We start from the raw sequence: 23,687 nt of genomic DNA on the forward strand, positions 1-23,687 counted from the left end.
AGTAACAGGCTTTCAAACCACAAGACACCAGTTTAGATTTGTTTAGCAAAATGACTACTTGAGTCCAATGTAAAACATTGCACTACTACATCAATTCAGACACTGGTCCAAGTGAAGTGTAAGAGTGCAGCGTTTGTGAGATGTCAAAGGGGCAAAAGAGACTAAATTGCTGAGTGAACAACTTTATTTGAACATCAGTTCAAGAAAAGAAAAAAAGGAAATAATACAGAGGCAGGATACAACTATCTAGCTACCAATAAATGTCTTGCGAGTCCAATAAGTACATGACAAGTTCAGAGTTGGTTTCTTTTAGCTCTTGTGAATGAGCCCGTACAAAGTTTCCTCCTATGTGGTCCTTGTTTTCTCTTCCTCACTTCCTCTACTCTGCTCCTCTTTGGTTTCGTCACTTCCATGATGACTGTATCAATAACAGTGAGCCGGCTGCTGCTTAGCCACACAGAGGTATTAATGTTGGTGAGTGACGTGTCGCCATAGCAAAATCTTTTTGAGCAAGATCAGGCTGGATCACAAAGTTACAAAGTGCAGTTCCAACTACCAGTGAGACACGCCCCTCGAACAAAGATGAGCCAGTCATTGCTGAATATCAGTTGCTCAGGTACTGGAACTATGGTAAACGCTTAAAAAACGTGTCTAAAAAATCTTGCGGCAAGGTTTTCACAGAGGTAGTTGCTTGTCTGAGCTAACAACAGTAACTAAGGGAGGCGAGACTTGCAGATACGTCAGTTCCAGGCCAGCAGGGCGTGATGTGTCAGTGAGGGCAGCTGCATTCATAATATAAGTCAATGAAATGTTAGGAAGATTTTTAAACTACAATTGTGAGTTGAAAAGTTGAACAGTGTTGTTTTATCTTCGTTGAGCGGAAATCTCAGGGGATCTTTGGCAAAAATCACGCTCCCTTTCAGGCTTCATAGGCTCTTGTGTTAATACATCGTATCCATGTAGATTTTCCCATTTGAAACACCACCTTTTGAAACCCATATTAAAACAACAGCCATACAAAAGAAAAGCAAAATAAGAGAACATGATAACCCCATCTTCCATCAGGGAGTCTTGAACTGGTTCACTGATCACTCTACTCATCCAACAATGCTGATGAAAGACTAAATCTTAGTCTTAAAGGAAGTCTGTTGCCAAGCAAAGTAATTCAGATTAGGCTACGGGTATAATAATTTATGTTCCAGTGTCCACCCATGGTTAGTCTTCCTCAGTCTCTAGTCCTTCAGAGATCCAAGCTTTCCTCTTCACTGGAACCCCACCACGGATAAAACCTCTGACCCCCTCTTCACTTCTGGGTCTGGCGTTTGTGACTTCTAAAATTCCTCCTCCGTTTCTGCACGGAGGAGTTCCTGAAGGCTGGAAAGCCCTCTGACTGGCATCGGCTGAATGGGAGCTCCCGGAGTGCCAAGCTCTTCTTCTGGGGAACCTGCCAAATCCAGTGGACCCTGTGTACGAACCACAGATGCCAGGCGTGGGCACGTCCGAGGAAGTCTTCCTGCGGGAAGGCCGAAGCTGGAACGGAACCGGCTCAGATTCAGAGTAGGCGCTACGCATGCGGGGCGAGATGCCCACTGAGGCAACAGAGGACTGAGGTATTGAGGAGGAGCAGGGGAGAAAGGGCGGAAGGGAAACTCGTGGCCTTGGGTGAAGAATACCCACCTTCCTGTGTCTAACTTCTCCTTTCACCCCTTCTTCATTCAGTTTCTTTGGTTTTCCTAACTCTCCAAATACTCTTTCTTCTTTATCTTTATTACCTGTCTGTCTCTTCTTTCTCCTGGCCTGAGCCTCCTCAAGCTGAACTTCCAAGTTGTATAAGTCTTCTGTTACCTGGTTGACTCGATCAAATCGAGCTAACAAGGTGCTGACGATGGGCTCCAGACTGTCCAGGTAGGGCTGGACCTCGAACCTCGGCCTGGACACCGACAAGTCCTCAGAGCTAACAGAGAGAGTCGAGGATAGTGGGTGAGAAGATGCCAGCAAGGATGAGGAAGAAGGAGAATGGGAGAGGGAAAAGGTGGAAGATGGGACAGAGAAACTGGACTCCTGGGAAGATCTGGAGGGAGGGACGTCCATGCCTTCAAACTTCACCCTGTGTCTGAACTAGAAGGGGAAATGAGGGAGCAGAATCAAGAAAATCTTTGCTTGGTCCTTCCAACAAAGTGCTTCACAAATAATGCAACTAATGTACCTGTCTGGGTTTGGTGATCCCCATCCACAGCTTTAGTCGTTTGATGAAGAACTCTACCATTTCATAGTCCTGAGGCTCAATAGTCGGATGAAAACTGTCAGCCTTCTCCTCCCTGTCAGACACGAGGACAGTTACAGCCATGTGCAACAGTTTGAACCCCCTTTTTAATCTCATGTTTTTATATGTGAAAATATAAGAAAAGAATAGGATTATAGTGAGTACTCGGCAAATACAACAGAGACAATGACCAACATGCTGAGTTTGGCTTTCACCAAACATGATTCTGGGCATTGAGGTAAATAAAACAAAAACACACGGGTACAGAGGTCTTGCAGTTTTGCAAACCCCAGTCATGTCTCCACATCCTTTGTAGACAGAGGAGGTCTCAACAAATGCCAGTTGTTCAGTCTTCTTATAATTCTGTTGCCATGGTAACATACAACACACACACAAACATTTATCATAGGGAGGCCTTTAGGGTCAAAAAGCTCTTGTCAATTTTGTATTTTTTGTGTTATAACCCATAATGTTACACTATCACGGGTGATGGGCATGATGATAACTTAAGAGTGATGTCCAGCTGTTGTAGATTGGCATGCTGTCCAGTTTCATAAGAAATGTGTGTAAGCTTATCAAAGCTTACTTTAGACTAATATGCTCAGCTTCAGGAAAAACCTCTGTGTCTGATTGTTGTTTTTTGTGGTTCATGAATGAATCCAGGTGTGATGTTTGCAAAGAAAATGCATGAAAAGCACAATATTGTTACTTTATAGATGGATAGATCTGGGTCAAAACAAGGAGACTGCTTAACTAAGATTACGCAAAGCGGAGTTTCTAAACATACTGAACAGACATACAAACTTGTCCTGCCTCAACAAAATAATAATAAAAAAAGTTAACAACAAATGCAAGCATACTTTCAATAAATGTGTTTTGGGGAATACCTATATGCACGGATGAGAATAGCTCCGCAGAGTCTAGCCCAGAGCCACACACCTCCACCCATCAGAAGCAACCCATAGAGAGGTCCCAGAACCGGGTGGACCCCGCAGAGCTTTCGGAGCGCCATCCGGCTATGCGGTACAGTCAGGAAACCTTCTACTGAGTGGGAAAAAAGCTAAAAAAAAAAATAGGCAGCTGTATCAAAAACTATAAGTGTTAAAAAATATACCGTATGTGTCTACTGAACATTCGTTCTCGTACCACGTTTCCGAGGTGAAAGCGGAGCAGCAGCAGCAGCAGGACCAGGATGGCCACAGCCCATAGTTCTCTCCAGGCTCGCTGCAGTACTCTGCCAATCATCACCCACTTCCTCACAAGCTTTAATGTTCCCAGCAGCTGCAGCACACAGCGATGGAGGCGAGTAGACACTAATGTGTAATGTGTAAAACTGCTGGTCAGTGTTTTATAAACATGAACCAAAGCACACATTTACCTTCAGAACAAGCAGACTGAGTAAGACTGCAGCACACTGAGAGGAGCTCTCAGCCAGAAGGGCAGCGGCGTGGAAGTCAACGTAGTCCTCGGAGTTGGACCGCAGCTGAACAGCGCAAAGGAGATGTTCAAAGCGAGTCATGGGAACACATGTACTGCTGTTGTTCAAATGTGTCCCTGAATGCTTCCTTTGATACCTTGGAAAGACATGAAGAAGCGACGGACAGGAAGAAGAGCTGCAGGACAGCCGTTGCCAATGCCAAGAAGGCCAAGAGAAGCTGGAACCAGTGACGGCATTGACGTACCGGCTGAGCACGCTCCGTCACCATGGACCACAGCTCCCCAGCCGTGATGAGCAGAGCAGAGATGAGAAGAATAACCTGCAGCAGAAAGCTGATGGATTAGGTGAATCCAGTGCTTGATTCTTGGGGAATGAGCCCAACTCTTTATTGAAAAGGGAAACAGATTTGTTACTGTAAGAGCCACATGAAGGTCCAATCCCGAGAAGGACAAGGGGACGACGAGGGGATGGATGGAGAGGAAGGAGGTGGTGCCTGGTGACTGAGTCAACTCCAGTTTTATGGACACACATACAAATAAACCAGACTCTCTGTGGTAGTGCGTGAAGTCTATAGAAAGGCGTTTAAACCTGCGATGAAGAATTAGGAAAAAGACATTTAATTTATTTTTTTTTAATCCATTTTCAGTTAATATCTACTAAATACGGAAATATGCAACACAATACATTATTTACTCTTATTCATCCATCAGGTAAAGTGTTTAGACTTCTGGCAGGTTTTATACGTATGACATACTTTATTTTCATTGAGTAAATCCGCATGAGAGGATAAAAAAAATGAATGCACTCAACTCGTCTGTAGAATGCCATTGAGTGACCGTGAAACATCCACTTACTGTCTCTTGCTCTTGCCTGCCATGTTCATGTCAGCTAGGATCTGCTGTGTCGTTTCACTGGCGTTTCCCAGGAGACCAATTGTCGGAGCAGCGGATGAGCACATGAACTGTAGCCGTGGCAACCCGACAAGGTGAAGAGAGGGGTTTTGGTGGAGGTGTGGCACCAAGGTGTGATTGATCCAGTGCTCAGCATCTGACCAGCTGGGGAAAATGAGAAAGAGCTCAAATTTGAGAATGTATATGATTGAAAACCCAATGTAAACGTCCATTGCAGATAAATACCACTTCCAAACACATGGGGGCAGCATACTTAGAGTGCCACTCCTGTCAGCTAAGAACAGGAAACCGAGGCTAAAATTCGCACAGGCTCACCAAGATTGGACAACAGTCTCAATTTCTGCTGCAACATTGGGATGGTAGGGTCAGAATTTGGCGTCGACAACATGAAAACATGGATCCATCCTGCCTTGTATCAATGGTTCAGGCTGGTGGTGGTGTAATGGTGTGGGGGGATATTTTCTTGGCACACTTTGGGCCCATTAGCACCAATTGAGCATCATGTCAACGCCACAGCCTACCCGAGTGTTGTTGCTGACCATGTCCATCCCTTTATGACCACAGTGTACCATCTTCTGATGGCTACTTCCAGCAGGATATCGCGCCATGTCATACAGCGTGAATCATCTCAGACTGGTTTCTTGAACATGACAATGAGTTCACTGTACACATGGCCTTCACAGTCACCAGATCTCAATCCAATAAATCACCTTTGGGATGTGGTGGAATGGGATTTTTGCATCATGGATGTGCAGCCTACAAATCTGCAGCAACTGCGTGATGCAATCATGTCAACATGGACCAAACTATAGGAGGAATATTTCCAGTACCTTGTTGAAACTATGCCACAAAGGATTAAGGCAGTTCTGAAGGCAAAAGGGGGTCCAACCCGGTACTAGCAATGCCTAGCTAATTAAGCGGCCGGTGAGTGTATATGGACTTGATTATTATTAGGTAATATGTATTACGTAATTTTATGTTTTTAGTTGTTTTTTTTTTTATTCATTTGTGACATACAATTATGTGACAGATAATCACACCTGCACCTGTAAATATGCCCTTTCTTGCACTATCATAGTTCATAGTCATATCTTAGTTCTGTTAATTTATTATCTATAATTCTTTTAGTTGTATATGGGTATATGTGTACAGTATATTGTTTTGATTTTTATTGTATTCTGAATTTTCCACTTGTTTCTGTAAATTGATTTTGTTAGTTAATTTCTTTCTTCCTTTCTTGCTTCCATCCATCCATCCATCCATCCATCCATCCATCCATCCATCCATCCATCCATCCATCCATCCATCCATCCATCCATCCATAACTGAGGTTATGTGGGTGTGGTTTAGTCGGCTTCCAGCTCGAGTATGCCATCATCCCAAATGGCTTCATCTCTTCAGAAACTGTAAACTGAGTGACATCACAAAGGGCTTTGTCCAGTTCCTTTTATACATTTTATAGTGGACACTTAACATTACCATTGTTGTCAAAGAACATGTAGTTTTAGAATCAAAACAAGGGGAAAAAAAAAGAAAAACAAAAACCACAGTGTGTTTCAGTTTTGAGGTTTTGTGTTGGTGGCGCATGTTTTGACTGCAGGAAGTTGAGTGCTGCTTTTACTTTCTCAGTGAGGTGAGATTCGGGGACCCCAGTTGCGCCGTTCGAAGACGCTGTCTGACTGAGGCGTGTAGCAGCCTGCCCTGCCTCTGCTCCACTCTGTCCTGGTAGTTCACCATCAGCACCAGCAACAGAAACAAAAGCTGGCCCACACAGGTCTGGAGAAAACACACAGGAGGGAAGTTGAAAGAGAGATGCTTCCAGACACAACTGCTGACTCATGGTGCTTTATTCCTACTCTCATGAGTGACCGCAGAGCTCGGACTTTGCGGGCCTCCTCTTGTGCCTGCAGCAGTCCATAGCCGCATGGCGGTCGTACTTTCCCACCGTGTTCTCCAAATGTTGGGACCACGGTGGTCTCCTGAGCCAGTACCTCCTCTACTTCTGGATCAACGGGCCTCAACAGGACTGTGCAGATCAGGGCCTGCACACACACCTGTTCAAGGGAGGTGGGAATGCAGATGAAAGGACTTTTCCACCAAGGAGTTTGCTATTCCACATGTTTGAACTGACCTTGAGAGGTTCCAGCAGCATAAAAGAGGTAAAAAACGCTGAGAGCGCAGACACCAGCCACATGAGAACTACTGTCTTAGAGAAGACACTTCCGTAGAGTCCCACCACCGCCAGGCAGGCTCCCAGCAGCACAGCCACCAGAGGGTAGATCACATACAGTACCCAGGGACGGAGCGCCCCACTGGGCTCACCTCGAGCAACGCCTACAGAGGGACAGTTGGGGAAGAAATTCACTGTTTTTGTCAAGTAGAATAATAATCAGCAAAAAGACTTTAAACAGAACAAAACAAGAGTGAACATGAATTATTGAGTCACTCACTCCAGAAACTTGAAACGGTGTCCATTAGCTGTTTAATTGTTATCAGAACCGATACCAAACTGATGTCGGCCACATCAGATATGGATCTAAAGTATGTACACTGTTGATTTTCTTTCTTCAGCAGTTTAATAGGAACAAAATGTTTCTATATATTCACATTCATCTAAGTATTTCTCGGTCATTCTGTAAATTTCATTTATGCAACGCAAGTCAGAGACAATCAATGTATACAAATAAACAGTGGTTTCCTTTTTTTTTTTTAAACATAAACATAAATGAAAATCTCCCTCCCTCTCCCTCCCCCCTCCCCAACCCCATAGACCTATTGCACAATTAACATGTTACCTCAGGCATGACAGGGCAATGTAAAATGCGAGAAAATAAGAAAAAATAAATACCACAGGTCTAAACATAATAATAATTAAAAAAAAAAAAAGGGGTGCTTGTCAATAGTTGTGCAAAATAAGAGATGGTGGCTGCTTACTTCTCGGTCAACGGGTCACCTTGTCTTCACACTAATTCACACAGGAAGATTTAATTGAATTCTAAACAGGTACACCGCAGTTATTTACTCCGATTCCTCATCATTTCATTTCTTATGTTACAAGACAAATGAATCATGTAAACTGTAAAGAAATCACAACACTGAATGTTCACAAATGACAACTTTATTGCTAAAAAAAATAAAATAACATAAGTTGTATATAAATAACATGTATGCACTATTACTGGCTCAAGGAAGGACCGTGCATCTTCTGAAGGTGTCTGAACAGCTTTAGGTGCATTGCTTGGAAGATCTGAAACCATAAACAGAAGAAAAATGTATTACTAATAGAGCTCCAGTGTTACCTAACACTCCGTTAGGGAACACCGGAGCACCGGAGCTACTCAGCGGTCCGATCCGGTGAGTAGCTCCGGTGCTCCGGAGCTAAATACTTAGCCCATGCAAAGATCATACCTGTAAACAAATATAAATAACATAAAAAAATAACGTCACTTACCGCTGCCTCGTGTGCAGTTGCCGGGTCCGTTCTGTTGGAACTGATCGTTTTATGAGGGTAAATGTCCATGCAAAACCTAATTTTCACTGTCCCTCGTTGTTCAAACAGCCACACGATAACCCGCTTCCAAACAATGGCAGATGCTCCGGCCGGCGGAGTTGGTTGTGGGCGTGGTTTCAGCATTGGAGGCAGAACCTCTGCGCGTATCGTGACGTCACCATAGGCGCAGATTCTGAACGGCTCGTAAAAGTCACATGACACTGGAAGATTCAGCCGGGCGGGGTGTACAGACCGTGCAGAATTCGGTTGCTTTCCATCTTCTCTGTGTTGGCAGGGTGAGGGGAGACCACTTTATATATGTTAAAACAAGAAAAAAACATGTTTTTCATAATAGGTCCCCTTTAAGGAAAAAATTGACCAGAGATAGTGCTTTCACTTGACGCTGAAAAAGCGTTTGACCGGGTGGAGTGGGGTTATCTTTTCACTACGCTGAGGAAATTTGGGTTTGGGCCTAAGTTTATATCATTGATACAAATTTTATATACATCCCCCATGGCTGCTGTACGCGCTAACAATAACTTGTCCACCTACTTTGAGCTCCAACAAGGCACAAGACAAGGCTGCCCCCTCCTGTTTGCAGTTGCAATGGAACCTCTTGCTCTTGCTCTGAGGCAGAATACTGATATCAAGGGTATTCAGTGTGCTGGACTGGAACACAAAGTTTCGCTTTATGCGGACGATATGTTACTGTACATTTCACAACCCCTTTCCAGCCTCCCTAAATTAACGGTTTTACTTAAAGAATTCGGCCGAATATCTGGTTACAAAGTTAATTTTCAGAAGAGTGAGTTAATGCGAATTGGTGCTAGTCAGATAGCTTTGGATTCATTCCCATTCCGATTTAGCCTCAAGAAATTCAAATACCTTGGAATTTGGATCATTCGCAATCATAAAGATCTATACACTGCAAACTATCAACCTCTTCTGTCTAACCTTAGTAGTGATATTGAGCGTTGGGATCCCTTGCCTCTTTCCTTAGGTGGTAGAATTAATACCGTGAAGATGACTGTCTTGCCCCAATTTTTATATGTCTTCCAATACCTTCCTTTTTTTTGACAAAATCTTTCTTCTCCAAACTGAACAATTATATTTCAACTTTTATCTGGCACAAAAGACCACCCTGAATTAAAAGAGTTGTGTTCCAGAGAGCTCGTACAATGGGGGGCATGGCTCTCCCAAACTTTATGTGTTACTATTGGGCTGCTAACATCAGGGCCATGTTGTACTGGGTGAACAGTGACATCACAGCCCCTGCGTGGACGGTCCCGTTAGAGCTACCTCTCTGTCAGCCTTAATGTGTGCCAAATTGCCTTTCGCACAGCCTCTCTCTCGCTTCACCTCTAACCCAGTTATTATACACTCAATTAAGATTTGGAATCAATTTAGAAGATCCTTCTCCCTTTGGTGTAGAAAAGGTTTGATCTCACTGTCTGATCTCTACACTAATGGCACTTTTTCCTCTTTCAAGCAGTTGGTGCAGACGTACAATATCCCCAGATCGCATTTCTATAGGTATCTGCAGCTCAACCATGAAGCGGGCTATCGGTCTGATTTATGACCCCCTCAACACACACAATCAGACAGCTTTAAACCTCCTTAGAAGTAAGTGGGAGACTGACTTTGATGAGGCAATCCCAGAAGAAAACTGGTAGAAAATAATTAAGAATATTTTCTCACCCTCTATATGTCTAAGGTATGCTGTCATCCAGTTAAAAAATTGTTCATCATTTACACTGGACTAAGGTCAAGCTTTCAAGGATCAATGCTGATATAGATCCCACATGTGATAGATGCAGCCGGGCCCCTGCTACTCTTCTGCACATGTTTTGGACATCTTTGAGACTTTTTCCAAAATATGTGGGAAAACGATCGTGCCGTCACCATATATTGCTCTGTTTGGCGTGGCTCCTGTGGACTCTCCTCTATTTATGCGGCGGGAAACCAACATGATGGCCTTTTGTTCCCTCCTGGCTAGGAGACTGATTTTGTTTAAATGGAAAGACTCTGCTCCACCATCATATAATCACTGGATAAGGGAAGTCATGGCTCATCTCAAACTGGAAAAGATCAGGTACACTGTTTGGGGTTCCACTGAGACATTTTATAGGATCTGGCAGCATTTCCTGAACTTTGTGGAGGGTATGGATGCTGATAATATAACGTAGGGGTCTTCATTCATTTTCATTTGTGTTGGCCCTGTGTCTGATGATTATCTGGCAATATATGTTATTTCATTTTTTTTTTTTTATGTCTGGTTTTTGGGAGTTATTTTTGTTGTTTTTGTTTCTCTTTTCTGTTTGACTGTAAGGTCCTGTTATAATGATAAAAACTAATAAAAAGACTTTGATCAAAAAAAGAAAAGCCTTAGCTGAGGCCTATCTACCTCATTGCCGAAAATATCTTCCTTGTTACCTAAACGTGTTGTTGACGAGGAGCATCCAGAGTCGTGAGAAGAGCCTGGGAGGAAGGTGCTCGCCACAGAGTCCACCGATAGCACAGAGGGACACTTGCAGAGTCCCTCTCCATACGATGAAAGATCTGCCTGGCTGACCTCTGCTCCACTCAGGAGCTTAGGCTCGCTCTGCTCTTCTGACCAGCTGCTCCAGGAGCTGCTCTGTCTAGAAAGGACCAAGCTTAAGCAAAAACGCTGTTCTCTGCAACACAAAACTGATTGAGATGATCCACAGAGATGCTTCCTACTTTGCTGAGAACGAGGACGAGGTTCTTGGAGAGCCCCGGCCGCTGTCGGAGTTGCTTTTGTTTGCATCCGTTGTGTCTTTTTCTGCTGCTATAGACATTAACAAATCCTCTTCTGGCACCAAGAATAATAATTAAAGAAAGACATTCACATACAATAACAACTTGAAGATCAAAGAAAAAGGATTTCCATTCAGTGAATTTTAAAACTCTCTCACCAGACAGAGTTAGGAGCGTTGCCATGTTGGGGTTCGGGATTTGCTCTGAATTGGGGTTCATGTGGAGAACTGTGAGGCCTGGCTGAGCAGAGCTGTGAAAACTGGAGATGTCCTCGTTCAGAAGAGCAGTCGGGCAGACGGAGGACGCGGGCGAGGCCAGATGGAGCTGCATCAAGGCCTTCTTCCGTCTCAGCTGACGACTAGAGCCTCGCGCATGGGGAGCTTCACAAAGCTCGGGTGCTGACGTTGTCCTAATGGAACAGGAGCTCGCAGGTACGCCATGGAGGCTGTCACGTGACGGCTGCGATGACGCGGCCTCCTCCTGATGCGCTCCATCTCTCTGGGGAACCAAGCCAGAAGCAGCCCAGAAGTCCAGGATACTGGAGTCCAACGCCTTGCTCTCCAGCAGCTAGACACAGTCAAAGAGAAGCCACCGCGTGTGATTCCCAGAAACGAGACAGGAGCAGAAGAAGAACGGTGCATGCTTGTGTTTGAACGTGTGCGCCTCTCACAGAGGAAGGACTTTCTCGGACTAAGCCAGACGAGTCTGACGCAGACAGGGAGGAAGGGCCCGAGGACTCCGACCGGCTCAGGTGGTAGTCCATTTCCACATAGTGACAAACCGGAGAGGGGGGAACCGACACGTCGACAGTAACCTGCATGATGACGGCAGGCAAACACGCCACAGCAGATGTGGGAATTAATATTAGACAACAGAACCTCCTATGAGAAATATGAGTTTATTTGATTAAATTAAGCTAAAAGCAAAAATATTGATGTGGGTAATAATCAGTTCCCTAACAGCTCAGTACCTTGGAGAACGCCCTTCAGCAGCTTTGACCCGTAGAACCCGTTTCCTGTGACTTTGACTGACTCTTGAGTTGTTGTGGATGAATTTTGCTTAAAGGAGACCTATTATGGCATTTAATGTATATTTTAAACAGGCCTTGAATGTCTTAAAAACAATCTAAAGCTTGTTTTTTCTACATAAATAATAAATCCAGCCTGTGGGCCCTGTCACTAGTTTTACCGCTTCTAACCTCTTTTTCTGCGCCTCATTTTTAGGGAAGGGGGGGTATGATAATGAGGCTCTGTGCTGATTGGCTCCCTGAATGACGTGTAGCAGGGGAGGAGCATAAACCTCGCTCCGCCAGAGCAGCCCGAGCCTGTAAATTATCACAACACTGAATTTTCACAAATGGAAACTTTATTGTTAAAAAAATAAAATATGAGTTGTATATAAATAACATTTATGCACTATTTAAGCCGGATCTACCCGGCGGATGCTGAACGCTGGCCCCGGAGCCACGCCGGGCGCCCGGGAGCAGCGCTGCTGGAGCCGCGCGCATCACCGCGGCTTTAACGGGGGAATCTGACCGGTTCCAACCGGCCGGGACCGCAGGAACCGGCCTGGACTGGTAGCAGGGACTCCCGGGGACCGACCAGCGGAATTTCAGCCGGATCTGCCCGGCGGATTCTGCGCGACGGGCGCTGCAACCCCACGGCCGGCGCACAGATCGGCTCCGGAGCGCATCCGCGGCGCATCTCCCGTTACCGGGGATCAAACCGACAGATTTGCCTGAAAATCTCGGAGGGTGAAGCTGGTCCGACCTGGGACAGACCCCCGAGGACCCAGCTCCCAAACCACCCGGGAACCTGGATGATTTAACCCGGATCCGCTCCGCCGCGGCGCCGCGTCCGACTGGCTGAAGGAAGCGCCACTCCAGCAGCGGAGAGAGCTGGTTGTGGGCGTGGCTTCAGCAGCGGAGGCTGAACCTATGGAAATGAGCGCCTATGGTGACGTCACCATAGGCGCAGATTCAGAATGGCTCAAAAAAAGGTCACGTGACACTGGGGGACTCTGTAAGGCGGGGGTCAGAGACCCTGCAGAATTTCATGGTATTTTGTCTCCCCTGTGCTGGCAGGGTGAGGGGAGACCACTTTATACATGTTAAAACAAGAAAAAACGTGTTTTTCATAATAGGTCCCCTTTAATGCTTCCCAACAGGTTTACTTCAGTTTATTGAGATTTTCTGGTTATCCACAGCTCTCTAAAGGTCCCAGCACAACATTTCAATAAAGTTGATATTTGGACTTTGACAAGGCCTGTGATTTTATTTATTTTTTTTACTTTTCAGCCTTTTCTACTGTAGATTTGCTGACGTGTTTTGGGTCATTGTCCTGTTGGATGACTCAGCTTCAACTAAGCTTGGCCAGATCGCCCTCACATTTGCCTCTGGAATACCCTGGTGTACTGAAGAGTTCAAGGTCCTTTCAAAGACCGTTCAATGACCTGTGCTTGCCAGTTGGGAGAGGGTTTCTGATAAAAGGCTGAGTCTATGTCCAGCAACAGCTACCTATGTGCAGCCCTATTGACCTTATAAACACATACCTAAATGCTTGAGACCATTAAACTACTGAAATATTTACTTTTATTGAGGGCTATACATGAGCAGTACCTGGCTGAAACTTACCCTCCCAAACCCTGCAGAAGCAGTGAGAGGGTACTTAGTATTACCCACATGATTACCTTTTTCCTTTTGGCTTAATTTTCGTTGAATACATTGAGACACTATTATTCAGTCAACTTATTCAGTCATCTTACAAATACTAGGAACCACTATTAATTAATTAGCTTTTCAATCATGTTTTATGCAAAAAACATGTGGTTTAGAGAGGGGATACAACCTTTTGAAAATGAAGTTGGAGAAAGCTGTGTTTATTTTACCTGGCTTTGGGCTTTTCTAAACAAGAAACAGAGGAAACACTGGAGAGGAAAAACCAGTATGGCAATGGCCATCCCCACGGCAACTGTCTCCCAGTTAACCAGCAGATGGGCTGAAACAGGTCCACTTGTTAAAAAAGAAGAGAGATTAATCAGTTCTCTCTGCCAGTATAACAAAATCGTCCCATAAAACAGTAGAATTTTACACTTTTCTTCTAAAATCAACGTCTAATGTCCTCGGTTGCTCAGACAATCCGTCTCACCTGAGACCTTCAGTGCTAACGGCCCCGTACCACAGAGCTCCCAGTGTCAGGTAGAGGTGCAGCAGCAGAGCGCTGCAGGTGACCCTCTGACCCCTGGTGAAACAGCTGTGAGCGGGCCGTTCCCACAGCGACAGCCACAAGTGGCGCTCCGTCATCCCAAATATCAGCTGGGAGGCGAGGACCCGTCGAAACTGGGTGAGGTCCTCTGGACCTGGCAGGGACAAACGAAAGCTCAAAGCCTTTTCATAATAATAATAAAGAAGATGCACATTATGTCTTGTTTTTATGGGAGAAAACTATAGATAAACTAGTCAAGAAAAAGGATACATTTTTAAAATCACAGTGTTGGAGTGTAGAAAAACGTACACGTAGCGAGAACTTCCCTCTCCACTGTGCTGTTCCTCTGATTGTCCACTGACAGCCAGTCTTCAAGCAGGAAGAAGAACATGTGGTCTGTCTGAGGGTCCCAGACCGCCACGTGCTGAACGTACCACGAGGGGTCCAAACCTGCACGTGCACGAATGACTTTAAAACCCCTGCATGATGTGAGAGGGTTTACATTAACCTGCAGCTCACTGAAACCTGTCTGGGTGACTCCCACCTGCACGGAGACTCCCAAACTTAAAATTCTCTGAAAGTTGCTCATTTCTATCAAGTATTTCAAAGGTAATGCTGACATAATCTTTTTCTCAAAGAAGAATTGGAGAAGTTCTTATGTTGTTAGTGAATTTCATATCATTTTTATCATCTGTTTATATCAAATTTCCTGTTCAATAATCATCTATGAAAAAAAAAACCACCTGCCTGAAATTTGAAAAGTACTTATTAAAAGGATGCCACCCTGGAAGCCCCAGTGGGGACCTGTTTCAGGCAGGTCCAACTAGAAGACGGCCTCCCTGGTTAAGGTGTCCTCCCAGAAGAGCTGGAGGTGGTGGACGTGGAGACAGAAAGACGATTTCCGGTTTGAATACCTGTGTTGTCGTGCCAGATGCGAATTTTCCAAATCTCTCCCAGATTTCCGTCCGTCTCTATGTGAAACTGGTCCAGGCTGCCGCGCTGAAACGCTCCGTCCCTCTGCAGGTGTCGAGAGCCGCTCTTGTTCACACCATACAGACTGATGCCAACGTGTGCTGTAGTGCCTGATGGGGAGTAATAATCATTTTCTTTAACATTGAACTACAGTAGTATAAGTCCACGAGTCAAAATGGATGTATGCAGAGGTGGACAGAGTACTCGACCCCAGTACTTGAGTAAGAGTACAAATACTACTGGTCAAAATTTACTCCGTTACAAGTAAAAAGTAGCTCAGTCAAAATATTACTCGAGTAAGAGTAGAAAAGTACTTGCTTTTAAAGGTACTTAAGTATCCAAAAGTAAATGCTTTTAAATTTACTTTAAGTAAAATTAAGAGTAAGAGTAAGAGTACATTTCTTATTTTCCACATCAGTAAATTACTATTTTTTCTCTAAATTAATTTAAGGATCTTTTAACTCTTGTTTCTGAGAATTAACTCTTTGAAACCAGCTGCACTGATGTGCTGCTTTTAGAACCACAATGTTATATAAAACCTGCAGAAACACCAAAAACAAATCAAATGAATGGGATCATAAGAGGACAGAAGATGATGCAGTTTATTAACAATCATGAACTGAAACCAAATGAACCTGCACCATCCTATTGTCTTTTTGATTTTGTCTTTCTTCTCCTGACGCAGGCATAGCCATTGATGCGGCTCTGTCTTGACAAACGCAGGTTACTTTGGCGGTATCGTTTTGAGGAGGCTTGACGTATTTCCGCTTTACGTACATCCCAGTGGAGAGCGTGCACTGTGATAGGTCTCCTCCTTTGACAAAAACAGCTTGTGTCCAATAGGATTTTAGGGAAGAAGAAAAAAGAGCAGACCTGAAAGCAACGAGTACTTTTCAGCCTTCCTAGAAATTTACTCGAGTAAAAGTAAAAATATTTGTCTTGGAAATGTATTCAAGTAAGAGTAATAAGTACCAAAGAAATCTAATACTCAAGTAAAGTACAAATCCTCTGGATATGTACTTAAGTACAGTACTCAAGTAAATTTACTCCGTTATTGTCCACCACTGGATGTATGTGTGATGTTTTTGCTCCCTTATACATCAACGATTAGTTGCCATTAGCTGACCTGCCCCAGGCCTCCAGCCGGTCTTCACCAGCACCCTGTAGAAGTACAGTCCTGGTCGACCGCACAGAGGAACCTGGCTTAGTCTCAGGCTGTCCATGTGGTCCAGTTTGTGTGCAATGAGCCCCACCAGCAGGTGAAGCAGAACCAGGACCGCACACACAATCCCTGCCACAATGTTCTTTACGGGCCCTCCTGACTGCAGACACGATACAGGAGGAGAGATGATGAGGATCTTTCCTTCGCTTGTCAATTCATATTTTTGTTTGTGCTGTGAGCCAAAGAATAAAGATACAGATTTACATACCGGCGGCAGCATGATAACAGCCCCAGGATGAACAAACAAACTGGCCCCAAACATGGTGAGATGCTGGCTGAGGCATTGAGCTGCTTGTAGTGTGCTGCCCTCGAGCGGCCGCAGACCCGCACTGCTCCAGCGCATCTCTGCCACGCTGAAATACTGGCACAGAGAGCTGAACGCACACACGGACACACGGACAGGCCCTCCGTCGATCAGAGAGGAGCTCAGGTTGACAAAAAAGGGCTTATGTGTTCCGTTTGAACTGTTTGGGGAAAAGAAAAAATGCATATATTCATATGAAGCACATCTGTGTAGGTATTAACCATTAATATATGTGCAAACAAGGGGGTGGGGGGTCATCAAAATGGACAATCCAAGCATAAATGTATCCAGAAAATCTGACTCACAGTGGCGACAGAAAGATAGTTTCCTCTGAGGAACTCCTGCTGGAAGCAGCAGAGAGAGTGAGAGCCCACTCTCTCATGAGGGATTCTTGGGATGCATTAGACCCTGGCACGGAGACAACCACGGCCTTGACACGACCCAGCCTCACTGGAGTAGCTCCTATGCATTATAGATTGAAAACAGCTTTATAAATGTATAATTTATTAACAAAAAATGCCACACAAGTAAAGTCATTTCAAAGTGAAAGGTGCTGCATGACGAAGCTACTTTCTAGGTTCAAAGATCTTGAAGTTTTACATGAACAGTCACACCAGACTTTGAATGAATTCATGAAAAGGCATTACAATGTTTATTTTGACTGTAATTTAGTACAATAACCTAATCCAAATTTACATGAGGCATGTTCACATTTTTGATGTAGTAAAGCACATTCTTCAATATATATCTCCCAATTGGCCATAACTGAATCTATAATTTAAAGAAACTCAAGGAAAAGCTGTTGAAAAGCTGAAGCGACTCCTGCTGAGCTGCCCTGTTGAACCAGACTGACTTTTATAGTCTGATGTTGGTTTCTGCATAGAAATAGCTGCTAGCTGATTCGCAGGAAATGTAACAAAGCTTCTGGTTCTGAGTTCATATTTTAGCTGTTTTATTCAGATTTCTGGCCAAATCTGGTGTTTGTTTCCGGCAGAAGATGCAAACTTTCTGTTTAGAGCAGATATGAATAGTTAGCGACCAGATGATTATCATAGAGGGCTTTTAGCAGCTAAAGAGCTGTAAAGAAACTATAAAGAGTCAAAAGAGAGTGAATATTGGATTTAGATTTACCACATGGAAACTAACTGAGACACAAACTAACTAACTAACAGTCCTGTAATGAAAGAAAATGTTGCTACTTCGCATTATAAAATGAAAAAACAACAGTTTGCAACAACTTGACATTCTAGATGATTTGCCACACGATTTTTTTCAGTTATGCTTTCGTGAACATCACGGAACTGTCATCTTACAAAGATAATAAAAGAAGCTGTCTACTTTATGGAAATTCAAAAACTGTTACATTAGAATAATTGTCTCTCCTGAGCAAGTTACTAATAATGGGAAAAATACTATGACTGTTATCCAGCTTTAAAAATTAACATTTAAAATATTTTTGTCCATACCTTTACTGGATGGATAAATAGCTTATCTTAAATAGTTACTGCTATACGGGGTCTGCTGGAGCCTGTCCCAGCTCGGGGCAGGGGTACCTGGACAGGTCACCGGTCCATCACAGGGCCACATACATATTTAACGTTTGTTTTTTTTTTTTTAACAATGTTTACTCAATATCGATCAAGAACTATTATATATAAAAACAACTGTACGTGCTTCAGGGTAATTCAGAATAATCTATCAACCTAACAGAACATACAAACTCCATCAATGTTTGGCATCGGCCTGTTTGGTTAAAAACAGCTATGTCACCATGAAAAAACACTGGTGATGTTGAAAAAAAAAAAAAAACTGTTAACACTCAGTATAATGAGTGGTGCTGTTTTATTTTGAGCTGATATAATTTTGCTCGCCAGCTAGTTAAGAGATCATCTCTACTTTACTGACCAGCCAAACCCATTCACTGGTACCTCTCCTATTCCCACCCCGGAGCACAGAACGCACTGAACCAATAGCTATTGATTGAGAGTGGGCTTTTCTGGATGTCAAGAAGACCCAAGAGCTACAACAGAAATGACTCCAGAATTGCTAATAACATCTTGCCTCAACTACAGTAGGTTTCACTGTAAAACCGACAACAGCCTGACATTCATTTTCCCTGCACATCATCTCTCCAGAGGCAGCTTCTTCTGCAGCTGCTCTCACTTCGCCCTGGAAACCAATATTGAGAAACCAGAGGCACCACACTGATTCTTTGTGTTTAAGACGGAAAGAATTGCGATGGCTGGCCAGGATAATAATGAACTAATAATAAGCACAAACCAAAGCAGAAGAGGAGAGACCTGGAAGCAACACTGTCTGATTAACAAAGCTGATATGTCTCTTTTATTTTTTATCACTTCTAATATCAGCTTTGCAAAAGTGTGAAAAAGCAAAACAGCTTCAGAGAGATTTCCAGAACAACTGTTTGTTTACAAGAAGTGAAAAGTGACCGTACCTGGAGGCAGGCTGAAGTTGAAGGAGATATATAAACCAGCATTTTCTACCAGACCATCCAGGGCTTTTACTTTGAAATTCAGTTGTCCTTCCCTGGGCAGTGTTACAGTAAGACATGTCCCATTTTCAGCTTCATTTACTCCCCCGTTCCCACCTCCATCACTCTGTAAAGGGTACTTGTTGGGCAACGTGACGCGGATAGCTTGTTCCACATCCAGGTTCTGGATGGGTATGGGCTGACCTTGAGGGGTGGTGAGCTCCATGGCAACCACAGCGGTGGAGATACGAGGGCTGCTCGAAGCCAGAAAAGAGTTGGCTTCTTGTGGTCCATCCATACTCAGCAGCACCTGGACCACCTCAGAGTTTTGATTTTTAAGGTGAGCACTAAGGGAATTGGGGATTAGAAACTGACATGGCTGAGCACTCTGAGATTTATCAGCTAATGACGACTCTGAGGGAGTCGTCTGGTGTCTGTTTGACCCATTTGACCCTGGAGTGCAGAGGAGGTCAGAGGGGTCTCCAAGGAAAGCAACTGTCTTGATATAATTAGTGGAAAGTGAAAGGGGTGCCTGGCCCTGAACTCGTGAATACATCAGAGTGCGCATCAGGGCTGCGGCGTAGCCCAGCGCTGACACCGTGATGGCTGAAGCCTCCTGCAGAGTTCTTGTGTAGGCTGAGTCAGAACCAGCAGCATGGACTAACTCAGACACAGCAGCCAGGGTGCCACCTGAAGAAGGAAACAAACAACAGCTGGTCAAATTCACATCATTAGCATCCCAGGACTATTTCATGTTGCTCGGGGGATGATGGCGGTTCAGAACCTAGAACACGGAGGATGCTCTCTCCTGTGGAAGCAGCTGGCAAATCAGCAGGACTCATTTGTTCCTTCATCACGTGGATTATTTTCCGCACAACTTCCAGAATTCTCTCCTGGCAGCTCCAACATAGCAGCTGCCTGGGAACAGCCTGAAATACAGAATCATATCATTTCAACTAAGTATGTTGGTGTAGATGCTGAATAATCCAGATCATGGTCACCATCAACGAGTTGAATCAGAGGCAACTGGACTCCTTTTTCTGGTCTTTTGAAGATTTTTAACCTCCAAACCAGAAGAACTCAGGATACCTTCTGAGTGGAAGATGAAACACTTTACAGAACCGAGAAAAACAAGTCCAGCCACCTTTGATTCAAGCATTGGAGAATTTCAGATAAAAGCAAAAACTGATCGGTTTTCTTTAAAAGAGATCAACATGGAATTTCGCAGTAATTTCTGCTACTTTACATCTAAAATGTGATGTCATGTGATAAAGAAAACACACTCTTAATTCTAAGGTTTTATGTATCTAATATAAAAAAGTTTAGTCCTCGTCAAATATTAATGGTAAAATGGTAAAACTCAGCAAAGTGCATAATCCAGTAACTTTAGTAACTCTTTTAGCAGCAGTAATGGGAAGTAATTGTTTTCTGTTTGTTTGTCAGTCTCTCACAACATTGTGGGGAATTACAGCCCACTCTTCTCTGGAAGCATCATTTCAATTCAGTGCGATTTACAGATTTTAACTTGTATGCAGTGAAAAACTTGAAAAGCCCCATCCAAGCATTTCAGTCAGGTTGAGGTCTGGACTTTGACTTAGACATTACAATATCTTGATTCTTTGATTTTTCAGACTTTCTGTTAAAGCTGCACCAAGGTTTTCATGTTAAGATATCAGTTTCATTTAAAGAACTATTTGACTTCTTTTAGCGTCGTCATCTGGCTCTCCTGATCTCCCATCCCTACTATCAGTATAAACTACCAAACCTTGGACTCAGATCTTGGTTGTATCTTGCTCCAGCTGTGTATCGCTCTACGGCACCATGTCACACATCAACAACGATGGCGCCATCCGACAAAGCTACTGTGAACACCATGGCAACTGAACTTCAATGAGCTCAATGGGACGTCCAGTTCAGGGAAATCTGGCAACAGTGAGAAGTCATTTTTCTCACTGTAGGATGATGGAGTCTAAATAGCCACTAAACTGTCAAACCCTCTTCTTTTGCAGAGTTCTGCACATTTCCTAATGCTCAATGGATCAAGTTCATTTGATTCCCAGTACCTGGTCGCTGTATGAGGCAGTAAGGATGGCTTATTTTTTTACTCAGTTTGTATTTACATCATCTGAGCTTGTATTTATCTAATTGTGAGCCTAACGGATTGTTTTCATGTCCTGATATATATCATGAAAGAGGGTGTTTTTTTTAAATTTCACATGACCTGTGTATATTTTTCATTACTTAAAGGTTTCATTGGCTCGTAAGGAAATCTAAACAATGTACGGTATTAAGAACGCCTGCTCGTGCACTGCAAACGTGAGAAAAGAGAAACTCTGGGGTGTGTATTCTCACAGTAGATTGTGCCAAAACTGAGCTGAGCTGGTCAACATCCTGCAAGGAGGACACAGGGAGAGAGACCAGGACTTGGGTCACATTTTCCCAGAGCTCCCTGCTGTCTGCGAGCTCTTCAGCGGTCCCTCTAAACTCCATCTGTTGATGAGAGTCACACTTATCTTGCAACACTATAACAAGGGCAAAATTAACTTCCATGATGCACACACATTTCAGTGACAGGTTAATGGAGTTTAGTTCCATAAATATTACCAGTTTGAAGTGCTATTTGGTGCACTGGAATATGAAATGACAAAAGAAAAACAAATAGTACCTGACGGAGCATGCTGGTGAGGGCGATGGAATAAGGGATGATCTCCTGAGGATTACGGTGTTGGATGAGAGCCCACAGTTCTGTCTGGCTTTTATTTCTGAGCCACTGACTTGCAACTTTACCATTGGAAGGATTTTCAATTGTCAATGTTCTAAGAACAGGAGAAGCCAGGAATGTGTGAGAGTTTTCTTAAACACAGGTAACAGTGCCATTTTTATCCGGGTTCTTCTGGTTTTCAGAGCTGTATACTGTATGATGCAGTCGATCACAACATATTGCTCCAAGACTGGAAAACTAGGTGTGATTTTATGATACAGCACAAAACTGCTTTAAAACCTACATATTGGGTCACAAATGGACAGAATCACACGTGGAGTTCCACGGGGCTCCGTTTCTGGACCTGTTGTACTTAACATTGTCATTAGGTCAGATTATGAAAAAAACAAAAGACCTTAAAAGGAACCCTGGCTATTAAGACATGTAGTCCCTAATTAGCCACAATTGTTCTCTTATACTAAAATATGTTGTTAGAAACACATAAAATAATCTAATTGCTTTAAAAATCTACAATGTTTATCACATATTTTGACCTGCGGGAGGCGCCATGTTTTACTTGCGCAATGCATTCTGGGGGCGATGACGTAGACCGGTGGCTCTGGGAAGATAAGCCGCGTTAGTTTAACTGGGACAGGTATCTAAAACATAGATGAGCAGCACTCTCCCGGCCGTGGAGGCTGACGAGGGAGCCCATAAGACGTCTCGGTTCAGGCAAACTGGATCAAAGTTCTGTGATGCACGGGAGATCTGCAAAAATGATCAATGTCGTGCGCATCTTACCAGTGCATTAGGCTCCTGCGTAGACGGCGTAGGCTACGGCGTAGGCTACGGCGTAGGCTACGGCGTAGACGGCGTAGCCAACGCCGTAGACGGCGTAGCCGGGGCTTTAGAGCCGGCAGCGCACCGCCACCCGCTCTCCGCTCTCGCCGCCGCCACTGGGATGGAGACGCCGGTGGGAGGATGCACGTTTGGGTGGGCATAGCCCACCCCTCTCCCCCCTAAAACCGGCTTCGGTGCTGGGTGATGACAGACCAGAGGCTGAGGGGACTGGCCCGGGACTTTGACGAAACGGGAGGCGCAGACTTCGCTTCAAATAGGCAAGAACATCTTTATTTAATTAAATGATGCCAGATCTGGCTGGGGTTTTTATTGTAGCATCGGCTATCTGCTAGTTGAAACGTGTGGTCGGTTAGTCTATCTGAGTTTTATGGTGTTTTTATAGTTCATGCTTTATGGTGCGGCACTTTTTTTTTTTTTTTTTTTACTTTTTTGTAGGTGCGCCGTCACCTTAATGTTTAGCTGAGTTTTGATCTGTGTTTCTGGTGCGCCGTCACCTGTTTAGCTTTGTTTTCACCTGTTTCTGGGTGTCAAAACAGTGTAGGGGGGCCAGCAGGAGCCACCGTCTGACGTCACTACCCAGAATGTAAACAACAATGGCGACCTACATGTTAAATTATATTTTCAAATTTTATAAAAACGAAGACATCAAAAAGGTTTTTTATATCACATTGTTATAATTGATACCAACATTTATCTTTTAAGACCTACATGTCTTAATAGCCAGGGTTCCTTTTAACATAGTTGTAAGGATGACACAAGGCCTTTAATCCCTTAAAAACACAAATTAAATGGTTTGAAAAAATAAACAACTGGACGGACCAAAATTTCCTTCAATTGAACAGAGATAAAACATAGGTTATTACCTTTAACGAGACAGAATGGTTAGAAATCTGTGCTAAATTCAACTCTACAATGGTAAAACCACAAACCAAGGCAGAAATCTGGGTGTGATTACTAACTCAGACCTAAATGTTATCAGCCATGTTAAGTGATCCATGGTGTCAGTCCACTATTGTTTCAAGAATATTTCAAGCATTGAAGAGCTAATATCCC

The 23,687-nt window shown here is 43.9% G+C and overlaps 1 protein-coding gene across 1 annotated transcript in view; it reads right to left on the reverse strand.

Annotated features, from left to right (window-relative positions):
• pkd1b (polycystic kidney disease 1b) overlaps nt 1–23,687 on the reverse strand; it is a 39,919-nt gene continuing 16,232 nt past the window's right edge. The window contains exons 17-42 of the mRNA XM_061708116.1: nt 21,738–21,888; nt 21,425–21,562; nt 19,857–20,001; nt 19,037–19,762; nt 16,887–17,043; nt 16,486–16,741; nt 16,182–16,377; nt 14,998–15,165; nt 14,393–14,533; nt 14,027–14,237; nt 13,767–13,890; nt 11,551–11,694; nt 11,039–11,447; nt 10,824–10,935; nt 10,536–10,741; nt 6,744–6,946; nt 6,469–6,666; nt 6,234–6,388; nt 4,556–4,756; nt 4,115–4,289; nt 3,838–4,020; nt 3,642–3,746; nt 3,410–3,544; nt 3,151–3,323; nt 2,207–2,318; nt 1–2,118 (exon numbers count right to left, since the gene is read on the reverse strand). Coding sequence (XP_061564100.1) covers nt 1,216–2,118; nt 2,207–2,318; nt 3,151–3,323; nt 3,410–3,544; nt 3,642–3,746; nt 3,838–4,020; nt 4,115–4,289; nt 4,556–4,756; nt 6,234–6,388; nt 6,469–6,666; nt 6,744–6,946; nt 10,536–10,741; nt 10,824–10,935; nt 11,039–11,447; nt 11,551–11,694; nt 13,767–13,890; nt 14,027–14,237; nt 14,393–14,533; nt 14,998–15,165; nt 16,182–16,377; nt 16,486–16,741; nt 16,887–17,043; nt 19,037–19,762; nt 19,857–20,001; nt 21,425–21,562; nt 21,738–21,888 — 5,827 coding nt within the window. The 3' untranslated portion in view covers nt 1–1,215. The remainder of the gene's footprint in view (nt 2,119–2,206; nt 2,319–3,150; nt 3,324–3,409; nt 3,545–3,641; nt 3,747–3,837; nt 4,021–4,114; nt 4,290–4,555; nt 4,757–6,233; nt 6,389–6,468; nt 6,667–6,743; nt 6,947–10,535; nt 10,742–10,823; nt 10,936–11,038; nt 11,448–11,550; nt 11,695–13,766; nt 13,891–14,026; nt 14,238–14,392; nt 14,534–14,997; nt 15,166–16,181; nt 16,378–16,485; nt 16,742–16,886; nt 17,044–19,036; nt 19,763–19,856; nt 20,002–21,424; nt 21,563–21,737; nt 21,889–23,687) is intronic.

The sequence above is a fragment of the Cololabis saira genome, chromosome 19, assembly GCF_033807715.1.
Source record: "Cololabis saira isolate AMF1-May2022 chromosome 19, fColSai1.1, whole genome shotgun sequence".
NCBI classification, from domain to species: Eukaryota; Metazoa; Chordata; class Actinopteri; order Beloniformes; family Belonidae; genus Cololabis; species Cololabis saira.